The following is a 23,783-nucleotide window of genomic DNA, read 5'->3' on the forward strand; positions in this document are numbered from 1 at the left end:
GTCAAGGTGGAAGGCAGAGTCTCCCTTCCCTCTGGGAAAATTTGCATGGGCAGTTTTTCACAACAAATGTCCACAGCTTCTAGGAACCCTACCCCTCAAGTGAGACTCTATCTGCACGCCCTGCAGCCTGCCTCTATGCATTGCCTATCTACACCTTTTCAGGCATCAGGTGGGCTGAGTTACTCAATCATCTTCCCTACCTCCTCCCTTCCTGTCCCTTCAAAAACCTGTGCATGTGTGTGTTTTTTTCAGTCTTTATCTTGAGACATGGAAATAAAAAAGCCTTTCCCAAAGTCACTGAAGTGGATTAGGGGGGCATATTGGGTGATGAGGGGTGATGATGCCCCCCTCCCCAGCCCATCTTCAGCAGGCTCTGCACCTGACAGCATAAATGGCCCTATTGGGCTTCCTCATCATGGTCTCTCCCCACCAGAAAAGTATCCCCCTGGATGAAGTGACTTTCCCCAGGTCAGGAAAAACAAGGGTCTGTGAGTGGTCAGGGGTGAAAATAGTCCAGAGGGTCTTTGATGAAGTTTAATGCCCAGGGTGCCTCAATATTCACCCTTTTCCCCAGGGCCCTTTATCCAGGCAATTATTTCTATTTAATTCCCTCCTCATTTCCCTTCCTTTGGCAGGAACCCAGAAACTAAATCTTTCTGCTTCTCCTCTGAGAATTTCATTCCTCCAGGGAGTCTCCCTACATGATACCACTTTTCCTGAACACAGTGTCTGCCAACACCATCACCAGCCATAGCATGTAGGGCCCAGTACTTTCTTCCTGAGAACTCCTCAAACCTCCTCCTCTAATCTTCCTTTAGAAAAAGGTTCTAATGGCTAGAAAACCAACAGGTGACCCTAAAATGAAGTTTGGGGTTGAAACAGCAGGAGAGGCAGGTTCTCGATCTCTCAAGGTTTAGGCCTGGAGGTGGGGAAGGTAAGCCATCAGGGGCAGGTCCCTCTTGCCTCTGTGCAGACCTGGCTCAAGAGGGGAGTGGGGCAGTCTCCTCTTGGAGACACAGAGAATCTGGAAGACTCAGTTTCCCCTCTGTCCCACCCTCACCACTCACCAGGATCCTCACCCTGTTTTGGGATTCTAAGATGGGGGTAGGGGAGAGTCTAAGACCCCACTCTCCAAAATGCCATTCAACCCTCAGAGAAGTAGAATATAGGGATCCTTATTGTGGGGCATGTGGGGAGGGGCAATTGTCTTCCTAACCGAAGGAAAGCACCCACTTTCAGTTTCTGTATCTGATCACTGATCACCTGACCTAGTTCACTGTAGTTTTCAAGAGCCGGGTAAGGGCACATTCTGAGGAGGAATCAAGAAGCTATATGGAAGCTCTCTTCTTAACCAGATGCTACTGGTGGGAAGATGACCCCCATCAGGGGAGGACAGAAAGAAAAACCCATTGATCCTTTGTCACAACTCCAAGCAGAACAATTCTCCCCCATCCTCCTTTCCTTCCTCCTTTTTCTCATTTCATTCTTGGAGAAGGAAAGAAAATCCCTTTCTTTCTGGATTGAGACCTTCTCTTAGAGGAAAAGCTTAGCTTTCTCCAATTGGAGTTATAATTTCAAAAAGTCAGAACAATTAAGCTCTCGTCTCACCCTCACCATATCTCATCTCTTTCCTTCTTTCTAGTCAAATTCACCTTTACTGTTCCTCCTGGGAGAATAATCCACAATTTGGCAAGGGAGCTGTGGCAGGGTGTGGGCAGGAAGGAAGAGCTCAGATGTTCTTTCTTTTCTGGTCAGGACCGGTTACCCAGGGCAAACCTCCCTGCCTGGCTAGAGGAGAGCCCCAGTTCTCTCCTGCTGGAGGGAAGAGGAGGATGTGGTGGGGAGGTCTTCCCGTCTGGTTTTCTTACCTTCCTGCCCCAGCCTGGGTAGGAAACAAGACTCTTCCCAGGTTGGTCTAATTAGCCTGCTGCAGAGCAGACATTTCTGAGGGATGAAGCCCAGGCCTTTGTCATCAGGCTGCATTTAATTGTCCAACTAATGCATCTGTGTGCAAAGCCTGCGAATGGGGACATTTAATGCGAATGAGCTCTCTCTTTTAATGAGAGCAGTCAAGGATGAGGGGGGATCCACGGATCCGGAAGCTGCGGGGTTAGCAGGCAGCTTTAGAGACATTTCCAAAGTAGGGTCTGGTTATTCCCGCATATGGAGGTGGTGACTGAATTTCCTAGATGGTTTCAATGGAGGAACGAAGTTGCCCAGGGCCCTGCTGGAGCAGCTGTAGGGGCCTGGGGGAGGGGGAGAGGACTCCTCCAGGACAAGGAAGCTGGGAGGGCATGGTGTAAAGCCCATACACAGCCACCTGCAGAGCCAGTAGCCGGAGCGAGAGCGCAGAAAACGCAGGAAGCGGTGTGTGCGCGCTGGGGAGCTGGAGAAGTAGGCGGGCAGTCCTGCGACAAGAGAAAGCCTCGGGTATCTGGGGCCACTCTGGGGAGGAGCTGCAGGCAGACCCGAGAACCCGCCAGGAGCTGGGGAAGCAGCACGGCAGGGAGCGCCGGGAGCCGGGGCGAGCGCTCTGCTGGGAACGGTCGGGCTTACTGGAAACGCGCCGGATCAGGTTCCAGATCAATGAAATCTGGGTCCACACGTTTACGTTATTGTTGCCAGCATTAATGCTCTTTTAATCTTCTAAACATTATCAGCATCGATCTCTCTCCATATACACATTTGTTTGAGAAAGTGACATAACCACACAGTGGAAAGCCTGGAATAAAAATAAATGCGCAGCCTCTCTCGTCCAGGGCGCCGGCTGGCCTGGGCTACGTCTCTCGCGCGGCTTTGCTACCCTCCTCACATCCCGCCTCCTGGGGCCCGCTCCCATCCACCGTAATGCGTGTTAGGGAGGTGTTCTACCGGCACTCGGGGCTTGACCAAGCAAGGACAGTAGCGAGAGCTTTTCAATTATTAATCCGACCATCCAGCAGGCGAAAATATCGCGTGTTCCCTACCGACCTGGTTGCCTGTGGCTTCTTGGCCACGATCCCGAACTAAACTAGCGAGAGCTGGGCTGAGGTGGGCAGGGAGCCTTGGGGTGAGGGGTGTGGAGTGGGGAGAGGTCTGAGAATGAAGTCCCCACTCCCTCACCTTGATTTAGGAGGTGCCTGTCGGAGGTGTACCCTAAGACACCCTCCTCCCCGCCCCGCTCAGAAGGAGACAGGTACACAGTTGGTGCCCTGCCATGCTCACTGCTGCGGGCCTCAGGTGGCCCCGGCGGCATCTGGTCGCGTTGGTTAAGAGCCCTCTGCTGCGGAACAGGGTTGGCTCCAGATTGGCCACTGGGAGTTGCTGCCCGAAGAGGTCCGGAGTCTGTCCATGGCTGGGACTGGAGGCAGATTCCTAGCAGACCACCTGGGAGCCCGGGTTACAGGGTATGTTGTCGAGGGCTGAGGACTCTGCTTTGTCTTCTGGGCGTTGGAGGCAACACTCCCGCCACTGAGGCCTCATTTTCCTGGGTGGGACACTGTCCAGGTTCTTGCCTGGGTTCTCTCCCTCTTGGTTCTTGTTTGTGCCTTGGTTTAGAGGCTTTTCCTGGGCAAGCTGGAGAGTGTTGGTTCTCGAACCCGTGGGAGTGTGTCCTCCCAGCCTCTGCCACAATTCATAAAAACTGCCCTGCGGGAACCAGCAGTGGGAAACCCCTGAAGAGGCCCAGCTGGGAGCAGTTGCTGCCTCTGCCACCCTTTCCAAACGAAATCTCGCACTTGGAGTCCATTTCTCTGAAGCCTAGTGCTGGGGCAATCTGAGTTTCCTGACATCTTCTCCCTTCCCTCTTGAAATGCTACCTTGAGCTGTGTACACCGAGGAGGTGGGCAGGGGGAGAGGAAGGACCTGCTTCTGTTGTGACAGTGTGCTTCACCTAAGGGTGAGGTTTGCAGGCAATGGTCCATATCAGACATCTTAATTCTTAAGTCCCTCAAACCCCTGTCTGCTTGGGCCTCTGGCAAGACTAGGAGGGGCCCAAAATGAGAAAGAGAAAGGGAAACTAAAAGGAGATAGGTAGGTAGGTAGATAGATGGATAGATAGACAGAGTGAGCTTGGTCTGGAGCAGGAGTGTGTGTGTGGGGGGGGTGGCACCACTTCTAGGCACAGGGCTGTGAGACAAGGCCCAGCAGTCCTGTGGAGCTACTAGGATTGTTTAACCCCTGGAACCGGAGCCCAACAATGTGGGCCCTCAGCAACGGCCCAGCCCGGTGGGGATTCCAATCAATCGATACTCCTGGCGGTAAAGGTTTCAGCTTTTCTTCTCCATTTGCTCCAGTCCCCTCATGCTCCCAAGTACATAATACCTACTTACCAACCCAGCTTCTGTGTCAGTGTCTGAAGAGACTGATCTACCGACCCCAAACTGAAAAGCCTTCTATGTAATAATGACCACTCAACATGCTTGTAGTTGCTGATAAAATGACCAGATAAAAAGGCTAAAGCTCTTGTCCCTTTTCAACTTGGGGTAATAAAACAGACGCACCAAATTTGAATGCTTGAACGAAGCATTCAGCAGGAATTTCCCACTCTCTGAAGGAGGCAGTTTCAGAGGTGGTTTTGGGGCTCCTCCTAAAAGCCCCAGAGGAGTCATCCTGGGACTCTCAGTGGTGGGGTCCCGGCAGAATTGCCACACTTATCCTTCAACCCAGCAAGCCTGGGGTCATTTTGGAGTGCTAACAGTAAAACATGACTTGCCACACCACTTTCAGATACAGGAAGGCAGTGCTTTTTTTTTTTTTTTTTTAGCTCTGTCCTTTGCTCCACAGGCGTGAGGGGGCGACAGCACTCTGAGATGGGCTGGAATGGAATAGCTGTCATCCAGCCTTTAACTGTACCCCCCAAAAACCAGCTGCCAAGTTCCTTCTGGCCGCCTATGTCCAGGAAGCTAGCACATGCTAGAGCTCTCAGGAGAGAGACTGGGTGGGGGGGGGGGGGGGGGAGGGGGTGTGTTAAAACAAAAGGGAAGCACACTATTGGGAATTGTCAGTAAGCCTCCAATTTGTATCTCACCGCTACTCTCTATTCACTGCTTAATCTTTGCTAGGAAACAAGAGCAAATCAGAGGAAAATGTAGGAGAGGATGAAGACTAAGCTAGAGAGAGATAAAGTAGACTTCTAAATCCAAGCAAAAGTACTTGGAGTTCGCCGATTTGAAGAAGCTCTTTCGGGCAAAGCTAGTTTTCTTTTTATCTTCCCAGATCAACACTGCGGGGTCGCTGGAGGCAAAGGCTGAGGTGGTCAGATCGGAAACACCCCCTCCCCAAGCCTGGGTGAGAACGCTGTCTGTCACGTCCCCCAGCCCGGTCCGGTGTCAGTAGAGTGCACCCCATAAGCCCGGCTGGGCGGTGCGAGGAAAGCCCGGGGCGCCGGAGAGGAAGCCGTGCTTTCCCCTCCGGAAGCGCGTTGTGTGCGGCTGGCTCAGAACCCACAGAACCGCGTGTGAGTCCCACTGTCCCCGCCTATGGAAATCAATGCCACTACAACTTATCCCCCAGATGGCCCGCGGGCCCCGAGAGATCACTCCAGTCCAAGAGAAGCTGCCCAACCCTGTTTGCAGTAAGGTACAGTGTGTCTTCCCCAATGGGGTGCCTGGACACTTAGACCCTATGGGCCCCCGGCTGGATCCTAAGAACAGCGCAATTGCCACGCGCACCTCGCTGGCTCTGTATGCACAAAAGCGGGCAACTGCGAGAAAGGCGCAGCCACTGCTGCGTTTTTCTCTACAGCTCCCGCCGCCCACGCAGGAGGTGTCTGTGCTCCTAGAACAATAGAGGGCTGTACCTCGCGGCTCCGCCACTAGAGGAGGCACAAAGAGCCAAGGCAGCTCCAGAACAATGTAACCAGCGCATCAACTCGTCCCCTCCCGCTGGTCGTCAGCCCTCCCTGCCACGGCGCGCGCACAATCAGCGTCCGCTTAATGCAAAGGCGGAGCCTGTAGCCCGCGGCCAAGATGCATTAACTAACATGCATCTTAATTTCGCAGCACCTCTTTCCTAAGAGCGCCTAACCTCTCTACAAGCCCAGCCAAACCTCGGCAAATCCCAGCAAACGCTAGGAGCGGGGCAAGGGTGGCTGGCAAGTGAGGCACAGCGCTCTCCATTCTTAGTTTCTCTTCCCCCATTCTCCCAGAGATTAATGTGGCAGTCCAAACTCTCATCCTTGCACCCTACCCTCGCTGTGGACAGTGACATGGGAGCTAGCCCAAGTCGGCTCTTTGGGTCAGAAAGTCCCTGCGCCAACACCAAGGCCGAAGAAGGGCTCAGGAAGCGCTGTTACAGTCTAGCCACCAGTTCCCGGTGCGGGCAAGGCTGTGACTCCTGCCAATAACCAAAGAAGTTTGCCTGATATGGTGGGTAGGAGAACAGAGAGATCTTTTTCTCTTCTGAAGAGCAAAACCCTTCAACCGATTCCATACAGGGAGACTAGGCAGCCTGGAAAACTGAAATGTATTGTTTAAGCAAGTGTTCAATGAACAGGGTTTTGAACAAGGGTAATACCTGGTCTCTGTGAGTCCTGGAAAAAGAGGGCTCCTAGTGGATACCAGGCACCCCATTTAGCCTCGGAAAGAGAGGGCAAAATTGACACATTGAGGGAGACAAATGAAACGTGTGTGTGTGTGTGTGTGTGTGTGTGTGTGTGTGTAGGGGGGAGTCGGTAGATCAAAGCTGTAGACAAGGAGGAAGGAAAAGAAGAAAAACAGAAGAAGGAAGAGCAGAAAGAAGAGGAGGAAGAGAGGAAGAGGAACAAGAAATAAAGTCAAGAACAGGAAGTGTGTAGGGGATAGCAGGAGGGAACCCAGAGAAGTGCTAGGTGTGCTGACCTGGGGCCACAAGCACCCCGGAGTCCTCTCCCCAGCAGCTTGGCTCCAGGTGACTCTCTGGGCTTACCTGCCAGGCGTAAGGCGGACATGCGCTGGAACTCCGGCTCCTGCAGCCACTTCCACATCCTGCGGAAGGTCTCCCTGCCAGATTTGAGTTTACTCCACGGCTTTGGGTTCCGGAGCAGGTCGGAGAGAGTCCCCTGAGACCGGCACAGCACCCTCTGCGCGAAGATCGCCTGCGGAATGCTGTAGCGCTTCAGCTCGGCGGTGATGCGCTGGGCCACCTCTTTGGTGTTGATCTCCTCCAGCTGGCCGGATGTGGCCACCTGCGAGCCCGATGAGGACGAGGGTGGACGTTCGCGGCTGGCTGCCAGCACTGGCCCGTGGGACTGAGCGTGACCCGGGTGGTGCAGGCCATTGAGGTGCGACATCATGGCCGCGGGCGGGGTGCCCAGACCCCGGGACAGGTGCTGCTCACCGCGGGTCAGCATGGCAGTGTGGTGCGCGTCGAAGTTGGGGCTGAGCATTTTATCGTGGCCCGGCGGCCCGTAGTTGGGCAGGCTCTGTTGCGCGTTGTGGAGGCCACCCAGCCCGTTGCCCAACGGCGTGGCGCCCAGCGGGGACAGACTCTGGCTCATGCCCGGCATCTCCTTGTAAGGGCTGTAGAGGTTGTTCATGGCCGGGAGCCCGCGTTCATCGCGCATGAGGGTGAAGCTGCCGCTGACGTTGCCCGACAGGCGCTGGTGGTGGTGGTGGTGGTGATGGTGGTGTGGGTGGTGGTGGTGAGGGTGCGGGTGGTGGAACTTGTCCGACACGGTGGAGATGGGCGGCAGCGGCTGGAGCGGCGTCAACGTGGTGTAGGTGTTGCTCATGCCCATGCCGGGTGGGGACGAGTCGCAGGACATGCTCATGGCGTGATGGAGCGGGATAGAGAGCTCGGGCCGGTAGTCGCCGCCGTCCAGGATCGAGGCCATGCTAGTGACCATGGCCGAGCGCGACGCCGCCGCCGCCGCTGCTGCCGCCGTGCCCAGCTCCTGGTGAGCCGTTGGCGGCGGCGGCGGGCCCCGCAGTGAGCCGGCAGCGCCGCGGCCCGCGTGGTGGGGACTGGGGCTGGCCAGCAGCTCCTGCTCATGGCCCGGGCCCCCGCCGCCCCCGCCGCCGCCCCCGCCGCCGCCCCCGCCGCTGCCGCCGCCGGCCGGCCCGTGTAAAGTGCCCAGACTTTCCATTGTCAGCTCCGGGTTCATGGCGCAGCCTTCTAGTTCTTTGGTGAGGCATCGATAGGCGGTGTAGGCAGCCTTCATTCAGTCCATCGGGGCACGGGGGCGGCGGGGGCGGCCGGCGGGCTGGCAAGGCGCGCGTGGCGGAGCTCCGCCGCGGGAGCAGGGGAGGGCACCAGACTGCGTGAGTGTGTGGAGGGGGAGCGTGCGTGCGGTGTGCGCCCCGGGCTGCGGGCGGGCGCGCCCGGGGTGGGGGCGGGGTGGGGGCGGCGGGGCGTGCGTGTGGGAGAGGAGAGGGGGGCGGGGAGGGAGGGAGGGATCACCGAGCCCCGCCGCTCGGGCCGGCGCGCAGCCTAGCCATGTCCCAGCCCGCTCCGGTGCGGACGGCTTCTGTTTGGGTGAGCGGGAGCTGTCCAGAAGGGCTCTGCCGCTGGCCGGGGCAGCCAACCTACCCTCCCGGACCCGGGGCGGAGCAGCACCCGATGAGCGCCGCGAACAGCCACTCCGAGGCCAAGGCTGGCCTGGGGGGCGGGCCTCCTGTGCACATCTACCAATGGCTTAGGAGGAGGCGGGGCTGCGCGTTTCAGGTTTGGCTGACGGCTCTGTCTTTTTTTCTCCTCTGCCACTGGAATCAAACGTCAAAGAGAGGGAGGGAGGGGAAGAAGGGGTAGAAGAGGAAGAGGGGCAAGAGTGCGAGCGGGGGACAGAAATTATGTTAAAGATGCCGCGTTGTGTCTCTCCCTCCCTCCCCTCAACAGCTGCGATCTGGGGGAAAAGGGCCTTGCTTCAGTTCCCTTCGCTTCACCCCAGAGCTTTTCTCCGGGCTAGAAAGCTGGGAGGAAAGGACTCCGCTACTTGCTGGTGTAAAAACAAACACAGGTCTCAGCAAGCCACTTCCTAAGCGTCCCTAGCTGGGAGCCAGTAGTTTTTAGCATTTTAAAATGCGGGCGCTAATGTTTTCTAATGCAGGGCAAATTCCCGAGACTGGGGGGTGCTTAATCTACCGCCCGAGAGGAACTCCAGCGCCCTCGCCGCCTGTGAGCTGCGGCAGGCGGATGCAGCAAGCACACAGGAGGCTCGGCCCGTGGTAGTGCATGCAAAGTTAACACAATAATATCATTTAATTATCTGGCGAGCCCATAAATCTCCCTGTTATGAGGCTTCAGAAGGGCCCTGCTAGATTGCAAAACAAAGCTAGAACTCCAAGAGCTTCGGTTTCAATGTGACCAAATGCTTGCCTCATTAGAGATTTGTTAATTTTAAAAATTGTCGGTGGTGGTGTGGGGGTGGGGGTGGGTGTTGCGGCAAGATTGTTGCCGCTGCCTAAAGTAAGCAAACTTCTCTTGGGGGCAGGGAGTATGTAAACCGTCTGGGACGACACCCGTGGATCTTTCCCCAAACACTCTCTCTCTCCTCTCTCTCTCTCTCTCTCTCTCTCTCTCTCTCTCTCTCTCTCTCTCTCTCTCTCTCCTCCTCTCTCTCTCTCTCTCTCTCTCTCTCTCCTCCTCTCTCTCTCTCTCTCTCTCTCTCTCTCTCTCTCTCTCTCTCTCTCTCTCTCTCACACACACACACACACACACACACACACACACACACACTTCTCTCGAATCCCGGGAGAGGAACACCGCGGATTAGGGCTGTGGTAGATGCCATGAAGCTTTGGCAGACATTGGCATATCCAAACCTTGTTTCTGACCAGAACCCCGGCAAGTTCTAGAACTCTCTCAAGCCGCAGCTTTAAAAAGTACACCTTCTTTTACTTAGAATTTCCGTTATTCGGTAACCCCGGAGTGGTGTCGAGAGAAGATGGAGATTTCTGCGACCCGGGTCGGGGCGTGGAGAGAGGTGGTAGCCGACAGAGCCACCGGACACCGAAAGCCTTAAAAGTAGCAGATTCTGCCAAAGCAGGTTGCGCGCTCTGTTTGCCTCCAGAAGATTCAAGCTAGCTGAGGTTGCGCAGATGTTGCCTTTGTTTAAAGAGACAGTAATTAAGGACAGGGTGGACATAAGTTTGAGAAGCGTGACCTATTTTCTTTTGATCAGCTGTCAAAAAGAAGAGCAGGGAGTCTCCTTAAGACAGCCCCCTCCAACCACTTCCAGCTGTTAGAGAAAACTTGCTAGGAAAACAAGGGCACAGTCTGGAATACTGTATGTGCCTTCCAGGAGCTTGAGAAAGGGTTGAAAATAGTTCTTAGTCTCCCTGACCTTTTAGGGCTGCCCTCCTCTCTTCTAGCTACAGAGCCTCCTGAGCCCATCCCATCCCACCCAATCCTGTCACATGAAATGTACAGTGATGTTACTCACAGGTCTACATGGAGCTCCGGACAATACCTTACCAGTTATTATTTCAAATAGCTGCTTCTCTGTAATATCAAAGCCTGGGTAAGAAAGTGGATTGTAGACATACTTTTCTGGATGCTCACATCTGTAATGTCACAAAACTAGACCGGTGAAATAATTCAGTTTTCTGTTTCTCTGCCTTTTCTCTCCCTCTCACCTTCTCCTACGGTCTCTCTCCCCACACCCCACCTTATATATGGCAGCTGGACAATTGGGATAATTTGAAACAGTTATTATTTGAAATATACATGGAATTGAACAAAAGGTAATAAAAGTGCAAGGTAGGGGAAGGAGTCTGTCTGGTATGCCCTGGTGCTGAAGCAGTGTCCTCTGCCCTCGCTTCAGCCTCAAAGACTGGCCAGTGACCCCAGGCTTGGACATTGATAGGCAGTGCCTCTATACAGAAAACTAAATATATAAGTTGCCATTTAAATAATTTTTCAAAATGATAAACTCATTTACCAGGCTATCAAGATTAATATCCTAGGAATTGCATTTCGGTGTGTCTGGGAGCAGTCAAGTACTAGGGAGTTGAAAGGTGAGTTGCATATTCTCGCTGCCTAGCTCCCTCCCTCCCTCCTCCCTGCCTCCTCCCTCTCTCCCACCAAAGCTCCCCCTTCACTCGATCAATATTGGCGATCTCAGGGAAATCATGAAATAGTATTGGCTTCTTTGTGTATAATTTCATTGGGGTAGATTAAAGCAGATTTTTCACGTTGTTTTTCTAATGGTGGTTTGAGGTTTTGTATTTCAAACCAAAACCCACTTAAAAGGAAAATTAATGGGTATGTCTAGTCAGCCTCCTAATTTTTTACTGAATTAGGTTTGCGTGCCCTTTTCCCTTTCTTTCAAAAAAAAAAAGAAAGAATATTTATTTTCTACTTGAAGATAATTTTAAGAACATCAGTACTAATAAGGTTTTCAAATATGTTTTAACATATCTTTGGTATTTCTTTTTCTATTGTTCTTTAAGAAAATAAAAAAAGCTTTCTAACTGCCCCTTGTTTAGGACATATACACTAGGCTTCACAAGTTCTTCGACTCAAGAGTTTTTTCTTTTAATTTGAAGTTACATGCCTGTTCCCCCTTCCCCTTGGCATTTGATCCGCAAATAGACTATACAGAACTGTGGTAGCAGGAGAGCTAGTTCATGACTAGTAGAATCTGGACAAACAGTTGCACTAGCCATTTTATCAGGGACAGGATATCCATTTCTTGGTGTGCCACATCCACAGGTCTGATATTCTTTAAGATCAAACACTTAAATGGGTCAAAAGAAGCCTTTAAATAAAATGCAGCTTTGAAGGCAAATGTAAAACCTATTGTACTGTAAAGGAAAAAAAAATCTGAACTTGAGCTAGCAATTGAAGAAAAAGACTGGAAATTTTTACTTTTCATATGTGTTTTCACATTAAATTATTTTTAGGCTCTGAGAGGGAGAAAGCAGTGGACATTCAATTAAAACAGAGACCCTATAAATTATTCACACACACAAAAATAAACAGCCCACAAGTAAACCCAGTCTGGATGAGGGGCCCAACAGCTTTGTTTTCACCAAACAACAGTAACCACAACCCAAATCTCGGAAAGAGGAGAGCTGCTGATTTCCACCCAAATGTTCAAAATGCTGGAGAAGGTTTTGTGTCGAGCAGAGCACATTTGTGCTACAACTAGGTTTATCTGAGCACTACAAAAAGACATAATGGTGGGTTGATTTGGACTATTTTATTTTTGTCCTTCCCCAAACCATCTGGCGTGTGAGTGTAGGGGTATTGATCAGGATCTGTGAGCTGCAGACCCCATGCCAATCTATAGCGTTTCTGGCAATCAGCATCGCCCATGAATTGCAGCTGTCTGTGCAGCTCCCGAACAGAAATCTTCAAAAAAGTGCCCCCCTTATCAAACACATCATCCGTTCAGGGGTAAGTCAATATCTTTTCTTTGTCATTCCGTGAGCCAGGATTATGCAGGAGAAAGTTTTTTTGTTGTTGTTGTCTGTTGTAGCTGCCGCTGCTGCGCCTGCTCCCCCCCCCCCCCTTTTTAAAGGAAGGAGAGCAATTTTCTAGCCTTTGAATGGAAATGGGTTTCCAGAAAGGCCTCAAGCATTTGTACGAATCGGACGACAAATGCTGTTTAAATATTGTGGGGGAATTCCAAGAGGAGGGAGAAATTCGTATGTTGCTAGACACAAATAATAAGTGATAATAGAGGGTGCCTTTTAACGGAACAGAATTTTGTCCCCCCTTTTCCGGAGCCCCTGGTGATGAAGACACCGCAAGGCTCTGTGATTACACTTGCAGATGGACGTTGGGTGCTGGTGGTGAAAAGGGAGCCTTCGGAATTGTGGCTCTGTTTGATATCTCCATTAGCTTCAATTTTCCTCGGCTTGAAAGCTAGGGCCAGTTGAGCACTGGGAGAGGAAAACTAAAACCAAAGCTCCACAAACTCCCTTTGGCCTCTCAGCTCAGAAACTCATTGACACATTTAGATTTCGGTTGAATCTAGGAAAGTTAAAAAAAAAAAAAAGTTGTCCAGGTGGTGAAACGGAAGCAGTCCTTCCTCCATGTGAATGTTGTTAAAATTCGAAAACGCCAGGTTAGTTGGCAGAGCTGGCAAAGAACTGACTGCCCTTAACTTTTTGGCTGACAAAGAACACTTTGTGCCAGGGTGGGGGGAGAGTTGGAGTTTGTTAGTGTTCTTCCCACCCTCAGCTGGCCTCTTAGGAGGGAAAATGAAGGTACAGGAGAGCCTTCCCTTAGAGCCCCAAGCCCAGTGCCTAGATTGGAAAGTGGGGAGTGGGGCAACAGGGGTGATCTCAACGGGGTGGCTGGGCTGGGGGCAAGCCCTACCACAGCTTCAGTAGTCCACGGGCGGGAATGGTCAGTCTTGGGGGAGGGAAGAGAAGACCCCCCACCCCAAAGAGAGTTGACACCTGCTTCAGGGGCCAGAGTCCGGAGAGGCAGCCAAAACACTGAGCACCGCAGAGGTACTCTGCCGGCGTGTCCATCTGCCTAGTTTTGGAGAAAGCCAGGGACTAGGTCACCCACCTTGATCGCCCCCCCCCACCACCACTCCTATAGATAGGGAACTGTTGGAGTTTTGTGTCCTCAGGGACATACACACATGCACACGCACACACATGCATGCATGCAAGCGTCCCTGCACTCTCTGGCTTTCCTGGTGCCCTTGCGGGAGGAGTTTGGGCAGGAGTGGTTGTTGGGGCCTCTGATCCCGGCAGGAGGTCACTGTCATGGGGGCTGGGTTTTGGGACTGCGGCCAGGAATTCGGGGCCCATCACAGAACCTTATTTGCCCCCCTTCCCATTTCGGTTCTGTTTTCGTGGCTGCTATTACTGTGGAAGCGGTGGGAGACATAATTTCACTCTTTCGGGGAAAATCAAATTCAAAGAAGTAAAGGGGAATGAGAGGATTCGAACCTGCGAAGATCAGAGGGTTTCTTCTGGGTGGGGGTGGGAAGCCACCAGCACAGTTCTCACAAGAACGACTTTTTTCCGAAAATAACGTGGCACTTGAACAAAGCTACTTCGTAGCCTAAGAGCGAGGATGAATTTGCTCTTAATGGGCTTCCAGTTCCTTTCCCAGGACGTTCAGTTCCCATCCCTGTAGCCCTGTGGGTCCGCCATCCTACTTTCTTTTTGACCGTGGATTTCAGAAAACACAACTCAAGTGTGCTTAAAATAAAGTTTTCCTCTTCCCGGTTGTCACCCCACGAAAGATAAACTGGCGTGAGGTCCTTTTGTTCAGGTCAAGTTGTGCGTGAAATCTTTTTGTTGTCCTTTCAAAGGGAAGGCAAAAGTTGCAGTAAAAAGGACAAATTTAACTGAAAGGGGAGCCGTTTTCAAGTTGCTCTGAGACCCTAAGCACGGGCATCGCCTTTTATTTATGACCTTCTTAAAAACGATTACTTATTTATTTGCTCTGGACATAACTATTTTTGATTGTGTATTCAATATTGTTTAGGTATTGATACAAACATCCAGGACTTCCCCTCTCTATGAAAATGGTAGATTATTAAAGTCTTTTTGTATAATTTCAATTGTCTAGCTCCCATAGAATTTTAAAAAAGTATACAGTATTTTTTTTTAAAAAAAGAATTGGCCATATTTTAAACTTGAGAAATATTATTTCCGATTTCAAAATATAATATTTATATTTGAAACGAAGAAAACCGAGGATTTAAAATGTTTATGCGAATCAGACCATTTCTTTAAAAAAATCAATATATATTTTTAGATTCCTTGGTCTGAGCTCCCAAACATGACATAACCAAAGGGAGTCGGAGCTGATCTTTCAAAAATAACACGATCAAAAGGCCACGCTCAGATTATTGAAGGAGCATTTTATCTTTGGAAAATCGCTTCGATGTCACTTTTGGGGATTTTAAATTTTTTATTGTTTCCAAACGTGTAACAAAAAGCAACTCTGACCGACCGCAGGTTCGGAGGCGGCCGTTGGGTCACTGCGGGACGCGGTCCCCGAGGGCCCCTTGAATCAGCTCCAGGCCGGCCGGGCACAGGTGGTTTGTCTGCTTCCAAAGAACCGGGTGTCGGGGCGCCCGCCGCCGGGGCTGGGAGAGCCGTGCCCGCCGCGCTCGCGTCTCGGGAGGGAGACCTGTTGGCGTCGAGGCCACGGGCGCGGGAGGCTGCGAGCGGTTCCCGGACTGGCCGCGCTCTCCCGGTTCCGCCGAGCCCTTCGCCCCGGTCCCGCTCTCCCGGCCCGCGCCGCGCAGCCTGACGGGGAGGGGGCTGCGCGGCCCCGCGGCTCGGGAGGCGGGAAGCGGAGGCGGAGGGAGCCGGCCAGGATTGATGTCTAAATCAATGCCGTTTCTAGGCGCTTCTCTCGGCTCCTCTCCATCTTCCTTAGAGGCAGATCGCCTCCCGAGGGTGGGCTTCCGCTCCCTTCGCAAAGTCAGTGTCCGCACCAAACCGAAACCGCAGCCCCGCGCGGGGCGCCGAGGGGCCGGGTGGACCTGCCCCAAGGACCGACAGGACAGCGGGGGAACTGCTGGCCTGGCAGCCGCGCCCGTCGGCGCGCCCAGTGCCCCCTCGACCCCCTCCCGCAGGCCACCCCGCGCCCCTCCTGAATTCCGCTTCTCTCCCGCACTCGGAGCGGCGCCCCCCGCTCGCCTTCCCCCTCCCCACCAGCTCGGACCCAGGGCGAGGCCTGTCCCCGTCTGCCTTCCTGGCTCCCAACTAGGCCCCGATTTGATGGGATCTGGAAGGGGGAGACCCCTAGTTTCCGACGCTACGGCAGGCCCGGCCGCTTCTGATTTAATTATTCACTGATGAATTAGACAGCTGCAATTGTTGTGAAAAAATCAGCGGCCACGATCGATTCCAGGAACGAGTAGGGGGTGAGGAGGCCGCGGGGGATAAGAGGGAAGTCGGCCCGGCCCTCGGGTGCCCTGGTCCAGGAGACCTGGCCAGGCCGCAGCCCCAGCCGAGCGCGCAGGCCCGGCCCCGACCCCGACCCCGACCCCGACTCCTCTCCTCGCACTGGGCCCAGCGGGGTGGGCGCGCGCGAGGCCACGGGCCTGGCTCCCCTCTCGGCCTGCTCTCGCCTCCGGTGGAGGAGCCGAAGGGGGTGTGTGTGAAGAGAAGGGCTGGAGGGCGGAGGCGACGGCCCCGTGGATGCCCCGGCCTGGCGCCCCTGCCCACCTGGCGCCCGGGTGGGGGAGGCGGAAGGCGGCCGGCGGGCGCTTCCGGTCCCGCACACGTGGGCGCGGGGTCTAGCGAGGCCGCGGGGAGCTCCTCGCCGGGCTGGCGAAGGCCGAAGGCTTCTAGGGCCTCGCTGCCCTGCGCCTTCCGCTGCGCCCGGGACCCTGGCTCCCCTGCGCTGCCGCCCTCCTTGAGGGCAGGGCGAGCCCCATCCGGTCGAGGACGGTGAGTTCCAGCCCGCGCACCACCGTCTCCTGGTGCCCTCGAGGCAGGAGTCCGGAGCCCGAGGGCAGTGGATTCCATTTCCCTCTTCTTTGACCTAGGCACTGGGTTAGGAAGGCTTTCAGAACAAGGAGCTGGCACAGTTGTGTGGCGAATACAAGCTAAAGAAGCCATTAGGTTATATTGATGCAAAACTGTAGAAGGATTTGATGTGGCCAGATAGAGTATGAAAAGCCGTGTGTGTGTGTGTGTGTGTGTGTGTGTGTGTGTGTGTGTGTGTGTGTGTGTGTTCGCGCGCGCGCGCGTGCGCGCGCCTCTATCAGAAAAGCACTGGAAGCCAGAGGGTCCTTTGGTATATACATTTTACGTTCTCTTCTTTGGTCGTATTAAATTCATGTGGTTTTCCTTACAATTTGAAATTATTTTTATACTACGTTTTATAGGCGTCACAAATTATACAGGGCATTTATAGGCTATGGAGAACAAAAATATTAAAGGTTTAAAGCGCCTCATCCCCAATGTTTCATTTTTCTTTCTTCTTAAAACTACTTTGAAGTATTTACTATCTCCCTTTGTTGGTGAAATGTGCTCTTTAGACCTTATCCTGAAAGAGGTGAGCACTGGCTCCCTGGAGATCAGATATAGAGTCAGAAAGGGACCTCAGAGGTTCATCACAATCCACGGGGCTGTGCATAGGTCACTGAACACAAAATGGCCTTTCCTGTCTTGCTTACTGAGATGGTTTAATAGATTTTGTAGTGGTCTTCCAACTATCAGACTGGGGAAACCTGGCTTTGGGGCTTTGTGTTCCCATAAACCAAATATGATGTCCATGTGAAGTTCTTTACCTTATCGACATAAATTGGTAAAAAGAAAGTGAAATTCTTAGGACAATTCTGAAACATTATGCTTTGAACCACAATGTTTCAAACATGGCTTGTAATGAGATATGTCGAAAGCCCTTAAACTTTTCCATCTGGGCTTGTGAAAGATTTCCGAAAAATCCTGTAAATGATATTCTGTGTACTAGTACATCTGCTACAAAACTACGGTATTTGATTTGGATGTAAATTAGTATTAATTTGTCCCCACCCCTATTTTTTAGTATTAATCTAGGTAGGGGGAAGGAGTGAGCTATGGCTGATTTCACTCCAGTAAATGTGGGGTGAGTAGAAACAGTTGGTTGAGGGTCCTCTGGTCCCATGCACCTGGAGGTCAAGGTTCTGGATTCGGGCACATGCCCCCATTGCTTGTAGGCTTGATCACCAGTAGGGGGCATGCAGGAGGCAGCCAGTTTGATATTTCTCTCTAATGGATGTTTCTATCTCTCTCTCCCTCTTCCTGAAATCAATAAAAACATATTTCAAAAGTACAAGCCAGAGGTTAGATAGATTCATATGATTAAAGCAAACATTTTTGTGTTTTGAAGAGATATAGTTTTTGCATTTGCAGATGCTGTTACCTCAGTGACTCAGATGGTGAACTGTTTTCAACCACAGTGGACCTGGTGAATGTCAGTCAGTTCATAGCTGAAGTTTTAGTTCCTATTTATAGACTTCTTCTTTTGGAGCTATTTGACTATCTAATTTCCTTTGAGAAAAAATTGTTTTGCTTTCTTTTATGTTCATATTTTAATTTTATTCCCCAGCTCGTATGTTAAATATTGTAACTTAAATATTGGAACATTAGTGGGGGCAGCAATCAGGTGCAATACTCAGAATATGGGAGAGTTCTTGGAAATTGTCAAGTGTTATACAGAAAATTGGTGATGGTTCATTGATTCATTAATTTATTTCTTCATTTAAGAAATATTTATTGAATACATCCTAGGTGCCTCTTTCAGTTTTGGTTTCCAAGTAAACGAAGTTGTCTTTAATTTAAGTAGAAAAGAACTCCATGGAAGAAACCATGTAGCTTACAGAGGCAATAGGAATACAAGAGAGTCAAGCTTGGAAAGCAAGCAGAAATCAAGGGACAATGGGAACAGCAGCAAAGTCAAGGTCACACTATGCAATAGATTGGTTAGGAAGCTTCTGTGGTCACTGTTGTCTCTGTTGATGCTGCCAAGAGAGACAGGCTATCCCTGTGTTTTTATGTTGTTTCTGCAAGAGCCAGTGGGGGAGGGGGATACCCGCTTGTATGGCATATACCAAGATCCTAGCTATCCAAGGGTGAGAAGGAGGGGCACTGATTCTACTGCACATTTTAGGGAATCATTTAAAATAAGAAATTTTTTTTGGATAGTGGGCAGCAAAAAAACAGAAAACAAACAAAAAGCACCCTGAAATATGTTACTACTTAGGTGCTGGGGGTAGAACAATGAACAAATTAGATATGGTCTCTGCTCTTAAGAATCTTACATATTAGTGGAGTGAAGATGACTGTTCTTTTCTTTTCTTTTCTTTTTTTTTTTTTGTATAAAGAAGGGGGAAAAAAACCCAGCAAAGAATTATTCAGATCTCATCTCAAAGTAATGGGCTAAGTTTCCCCTTATTTCCCCTCATTCTTATCTTTTGGGTAAGTTTGGAAGTTAGTTAGGGGAAGTTAGAAATTACTGATTTAGGGAGTGCTGTGTCTAGTCCATCACCTGCAATCTCAAGGTCAAGTGTGTGGTGGAAACAAGATCTGAATCTGGAGGCGGACCAGGCAATCCTGTTGTCTAGTGCCCTCCTCATGCAGATGCTCTCCAAAGTCCTTTCCACGCATGCTCCCCTTTTATCAAAATGGGCTCTTTATGATTATTGGGTTAATTTCCTGAGGGCTCTTTTTTAGATATCCTAAGTCTGAACCGAAGTTGTTATGGGGTTTATAGCCTTAAAAGCTATTTCTGATGGGATACTTTTGTAATGATTAACTTCATATAACAAAAAGGTTTTGGGATTCTCTTTTAAAAATGAATTTTTAAAAATTTCGAATTCTGATTCAGTGAATGGGTTTGTTGCTTCAAGTTTTTTTTGTTTTTTTTTTAAAATATATTTTATTGATATTTTACAGAGAGGAAGGGAGAGGGACAGAGAGTTGGAAACATCGATGAGAGAGAAACATCGATCAGCTGCCTCCTGCACAACCCCCTCTGGGGATTTGCCTGCAACCAAGGTACATGCCCTTGACCGGAATCGAACCTGGGACCTTTCAGTCCGCAGGCTGACGCTCTATCCACTGAGCCAAACCGGTTTTGGCATGTTGCTTCAAGTTTTAAGTTATATTCTGAGTTTGTGGTTCCTAGCTGTAATTAATTTTCAGACCAAGAAAGGAATAGAGGGCAGAGAATGAGAGACCAGAACCTGTCATGATTTAATGTGATCAGTGAGACCAGAATTGATTCAGAGTTATGTCATTTCTGAGTATTTACTGCACATTTTTTTTTTTACTGAGGTATTTCTTTTTAAGAGGATTTTAAGTTTTAAGTAAAATGTTTACTTGATGGGGCAAAGCCCTATTTAAATCTTGTTTCTTCAAAGTGGAACCGTAGCAATATTTACTATATCATCAAAGTGTTCTGACTGGAAAAATGTGGGGACAGTTTCAAGGGTCATGTTTAACATTAGGTTTGTTTCACAATATAAATAAATCGCAGAAATCCTGCATATTTTGTATTCTTGGTATTCTGAAAAATGGGTGTCAATCAAATGATTGTGTATTAAACCAGGGTCACTTGCCTTGTAAATGAACCTTCTTTAGGACCTATTTTAAAAGTGAATAATCTCTTGGAAAACCAAACCATCGTTACAAATATATATACTTAAAAGATTGATTTCTGCATGTTGGGGTTGCTTACAATAGTAGGGGTTGGGGTGGGTGGAGGGGAATGAAATGAGCAGTGGGAGGAGTCACATTTATAGGAGTTTATTGATCCAAAGCGTGGTAAGATTTTTTTTTTTTTGGCTTGGCTTATTCTCCCCTTTTTTATACCATTTCAAATCCTACTCATCCTTTAATATACCAGTATGAAAAATTTCTGGGTGAGACCCATAGTAGGAAATGGATTCTATGTTGCAACCCTAGTACATATATAGTATATACACATTTCAGGAAGGAAAGACACCTTTTAAAAGTGCCCTGTTGTAGCCAAAATTGTATTTGAAATTAATTCCTAAAGTAGAGAGCCTTGTCGGCTGGTTCTGGGTTGTTTTTTCTCTGTATAGTGTTTGTTTTTCTTGCTGCTCATTTAGCACATGCCATCTAATGCTTGGTATTGTTATTTGTGTATGTGGTTCACTGGCTGCTTTAGATAGTTATGATGCCATCCTGGAGGGAAGTCTCTAATGACATGCCATAGGGCTCTTTATCCTACCATGTTCAGTATTTTTTTTTATTAAAGTCTTTACTGAAGGTTAGAAAGATTGCTCATCAAATTTGTAGGTGACACAGAGCAAGTAGCCATAGCTAATATATTGAAAGGTGAAATCAAGATTCAAAATGAAACATGAATGTTGGAATGAAAACCAACATGATGTAATTTAACAAAGACCAATACAAAAGCCCTTTATTGAGGCTAAAAAATATAAATCAAGGGAGGTTTCTGGATTGTGACAATAATGCATGTGAAAAGATGGTGGTATAAATCTTATATACATGCAAAATGGTTCAAAAATATTATTCTATATAAAAAAGCTAATGTAATTTTATGCTGCATCAATAGAAATATGGTATATAGCTTGCAAGGAAGGTAACAGGTTTCCAGTATTCTGGGCTGGAGATTTATCTGGCTCCAGTTACCTTATTTTAATACTAGAGGCCCAGTGCACAAAATTCGTGCACAAAGGTGTGTGTCCCTCAGCCCCGCCTGTACCTTCTCCAATCTGGGACCCCTCGAGGGATGTCCGACTGCCCGTTTAGGCCCGATCCTACCTGGATCGGGCCTAAACGGGCAGTCGGACATCCCTCTCACAATCCAGGACTGCTGGCTCCCAACTGCTCGCTGGCCTGCCTTCCTGATTGCCCCTAACTGCTTCTGCCTGCCAGCCTGATCACCCCCTAACCACTCCTCTGCCAGCCTGATTGATGCCTAACTGCTCCCCTGCCAGCCTGATTGCCCCTAACTGCCCTCCCCTGCAGGCCTGGTCCCCCCCAACGGCTCTCCCCGGCAGGCCTGGGACCCCCCCAACTGCCCTTCCTTCCCTGTAGGTTCGGTTGCCCCCAACTTCCCTCTGCCGGCCTGGTCACCCCTAACTGCCCTCCCCTGCAGGCTTGATCACCCCCAACTGCCCTCCCTTGCAGGCCTGGTCCCTCCCAACTGCCCTCCCCTGCTGGCCATCTTGTGGTGGCCATCTTGTGTCCACATGGGGTCAGCCATCTTTGACCACATGGGGGCAGCCATCTTGTGTGTTGGAGTGATGGTCAATTTGCATATTACTTTTTTATTAGATAGGATAAACATTGATAAGTTAGAGATTAGCGTAGGTCCTCAGGATGTGAAGGAAGAGGAAACCATGGTTTATGTGGAAGAGTTAGAGCAAATGTTTAGCCTAGAGAAGAGGCAAATAATACAGTACATGATTGCCACTTTAAATATTTGCCTAGCTGTCACATGGCAGAGGGGGTAGTGTTTCCTGCTCCCCAGGGCAGAGTTAGGACCAAAGGGTAAAAGTGACAGAGGAGCTGACTTTGATTCTAATAATTAAGGTTGTCCAAGAGTACACAGCAAGTTTCCATATGAAGGAGGGAATTCTTCACCCAGAGAAATATCCTGCAGAGGTTCAGGGGCTATCTGGCTAGGATGCTAGTAGTAGGGATCAGCTGAATTAGGCAACTGGTTGAAATAGATGATCTCTCTGGTTGAATTTTTATAATTCTCTGAATTGCATATTTGAAAAAGAATACTATGAAAGTGATTTCATATAGGTGATTTTAAGAGATACATTAATATTCAAGCTTGTGAGAACTTTAAATGTGCACAGTAGAGCATTTTGTATCTCAAAGCACTATAACACTATTCCTTTACTTTTGAAAAATACAACTTTGTTTCTTGTGTGCATTTGTAAAATCTAAAAAAAGCCTGAAGACCAACCTTTTTTTAATCTCATGTTGAAATAACCTTAATTGAACTGATATGACACTATTTCAGTCTTTACTCCAGTTAGAATTAACATTCATATATACCTCTGTAGAAATATTGTATTTGACTATAGGGAGCTGTGCAGATCCTATTGGGGGTTATGATTTTTACCACTAACTTTTAAAATATCTGAGAAGTTCTTTTTTTTTTTTTTTAATATATTTTATTGATATTTCACAGAGAGGAAGGGAGAGGGATAGAGAGCTAGAAACATCGATGAGAGAGAAACATCGATCAGCTGCCTCCTGCACACCCCCCACTGAGGATGTGCCCGCAACCAAGGTACATGCCCTTGACCGGAATCGAACCCGGGACCCTTCAGTCCGCAGTCCGACGCTCTATCCACTGAGCCAAACCGGTCTCGGCTGAAAAGTTCTTGATTCTCAATTATCTATCTCCAAAGGATTTAGTTAGGGGGTTGTTATTAGTTGTCCTATAATTAAATAGTTCTTGTTTTTTCAGGGTAACTTGAATTGATTGGCCAAAAATCTAGGTAATAAGCTCCATTATTTCCCCATGCTAGAATGATTCTCAAGAGCTATTGTCAAGTCCTTAAAATTGTCACAGAAGGAATTTGCTCTATGAGCCACACTTATACTAAATATTGAAGCAATAAGTTGCTCTGCCATTCCATATATATTTTATGAAGAGGTCAGTGGCAAATATTATCAGTGTCAAGGATCTCCTCTCAAAGCATAATTTGATATTACTTAAGGCTGGCTCTGGGTGACAGTATCACACTTTTCTGGCCTAGGTGGAGTAGGTAATTAATGGTTTTCGTTTTACAAATCATTTCTGTAACTTTTACTCACTCTGCAGACTGTATGGGGCACCTATGCTGACTCTCAGCGAGGCAACAGTGTTTACAAGATGAAGGAAATGAAGATACTAATTTTAATATGCTCATTTCACCCTGAAAACAACCTGTAAGGTAAGCAGGACCGATATTATTGTTCCCATTTTAACGATGAAAAAATGGAATCTCAGGGAAGTTAAGTGATTTGCTTAGGTTACACATCCAGTAAGTGGTAGAACGGGACTTGAATCTAAGGTTTTAATTCAGAGTCTAGTTATCTTTCCATCATATTAACATATATTGAGAACCTGTTGTTTATCATATAAAATGTATCTTTTCTTCACCCAACCCTTATCAGAGTCATTTACTTTTACTTGGCTGCTCAGAATTCATGCCTAGTTTTTGTGTTTGGAGAATGCACTGTGAAATAAGTTTTTATTGGATATGGGTCTCCACTTATTACTGTGAAAGCCAAAAAGCACAAACTCTTTGTCTTTCCATTCCCTGGCAGTTGGGAATCAGGAACATCAAGTAAGCTCAGCCAATAAGATACACCCCCCTGGGGATAAGACACCAAAGAACAAAAGAGTGGGGGCAGCCTAGAATTCAAGCTGGTGAAGGTGGTGCATTCTGTGTCCAGCTGTGGCAGTTCATC

General features: G+C 49.3%; 1 protein-coding gene across 1 annotated transcript in view; it reads right to left on the bottom strand.

Moving 5' to 3' along the window:
* The window catches only part of ONECUT2 (one cut homeobox 2), a gene marked incomplete at its 5' end in the record, with an annotated part of 61,933 nt that extends 53,814 nt beyond the window's left edge, over positions 1–8,119 (bottom strand). Inside the window, one exon of the mRNA XM_080683032.1 lies at positions 6,886–8,119. Within this exon, the coding sequence (XP_080539158.1) occupies positions 6,886–8,119 (1,234 nt within the window). The remainder of the gene's footprint in view (positions 1–6,885) is intronic.
* Between the last annotated feature and the right edge of the window lie 15,664 nt (positions 8,120–23,783).

Source organism: Plecotus auritus (genome assembly GCF_963455305.1).
Source record: "Plecotus auritus genome assembly, chromosome: 8".
NCBI lineage: Eukaryota > Metazoa > Chordata > Mammalia > Chiroptera > Vespertilionidae > Plecotus > Plecotus auritus.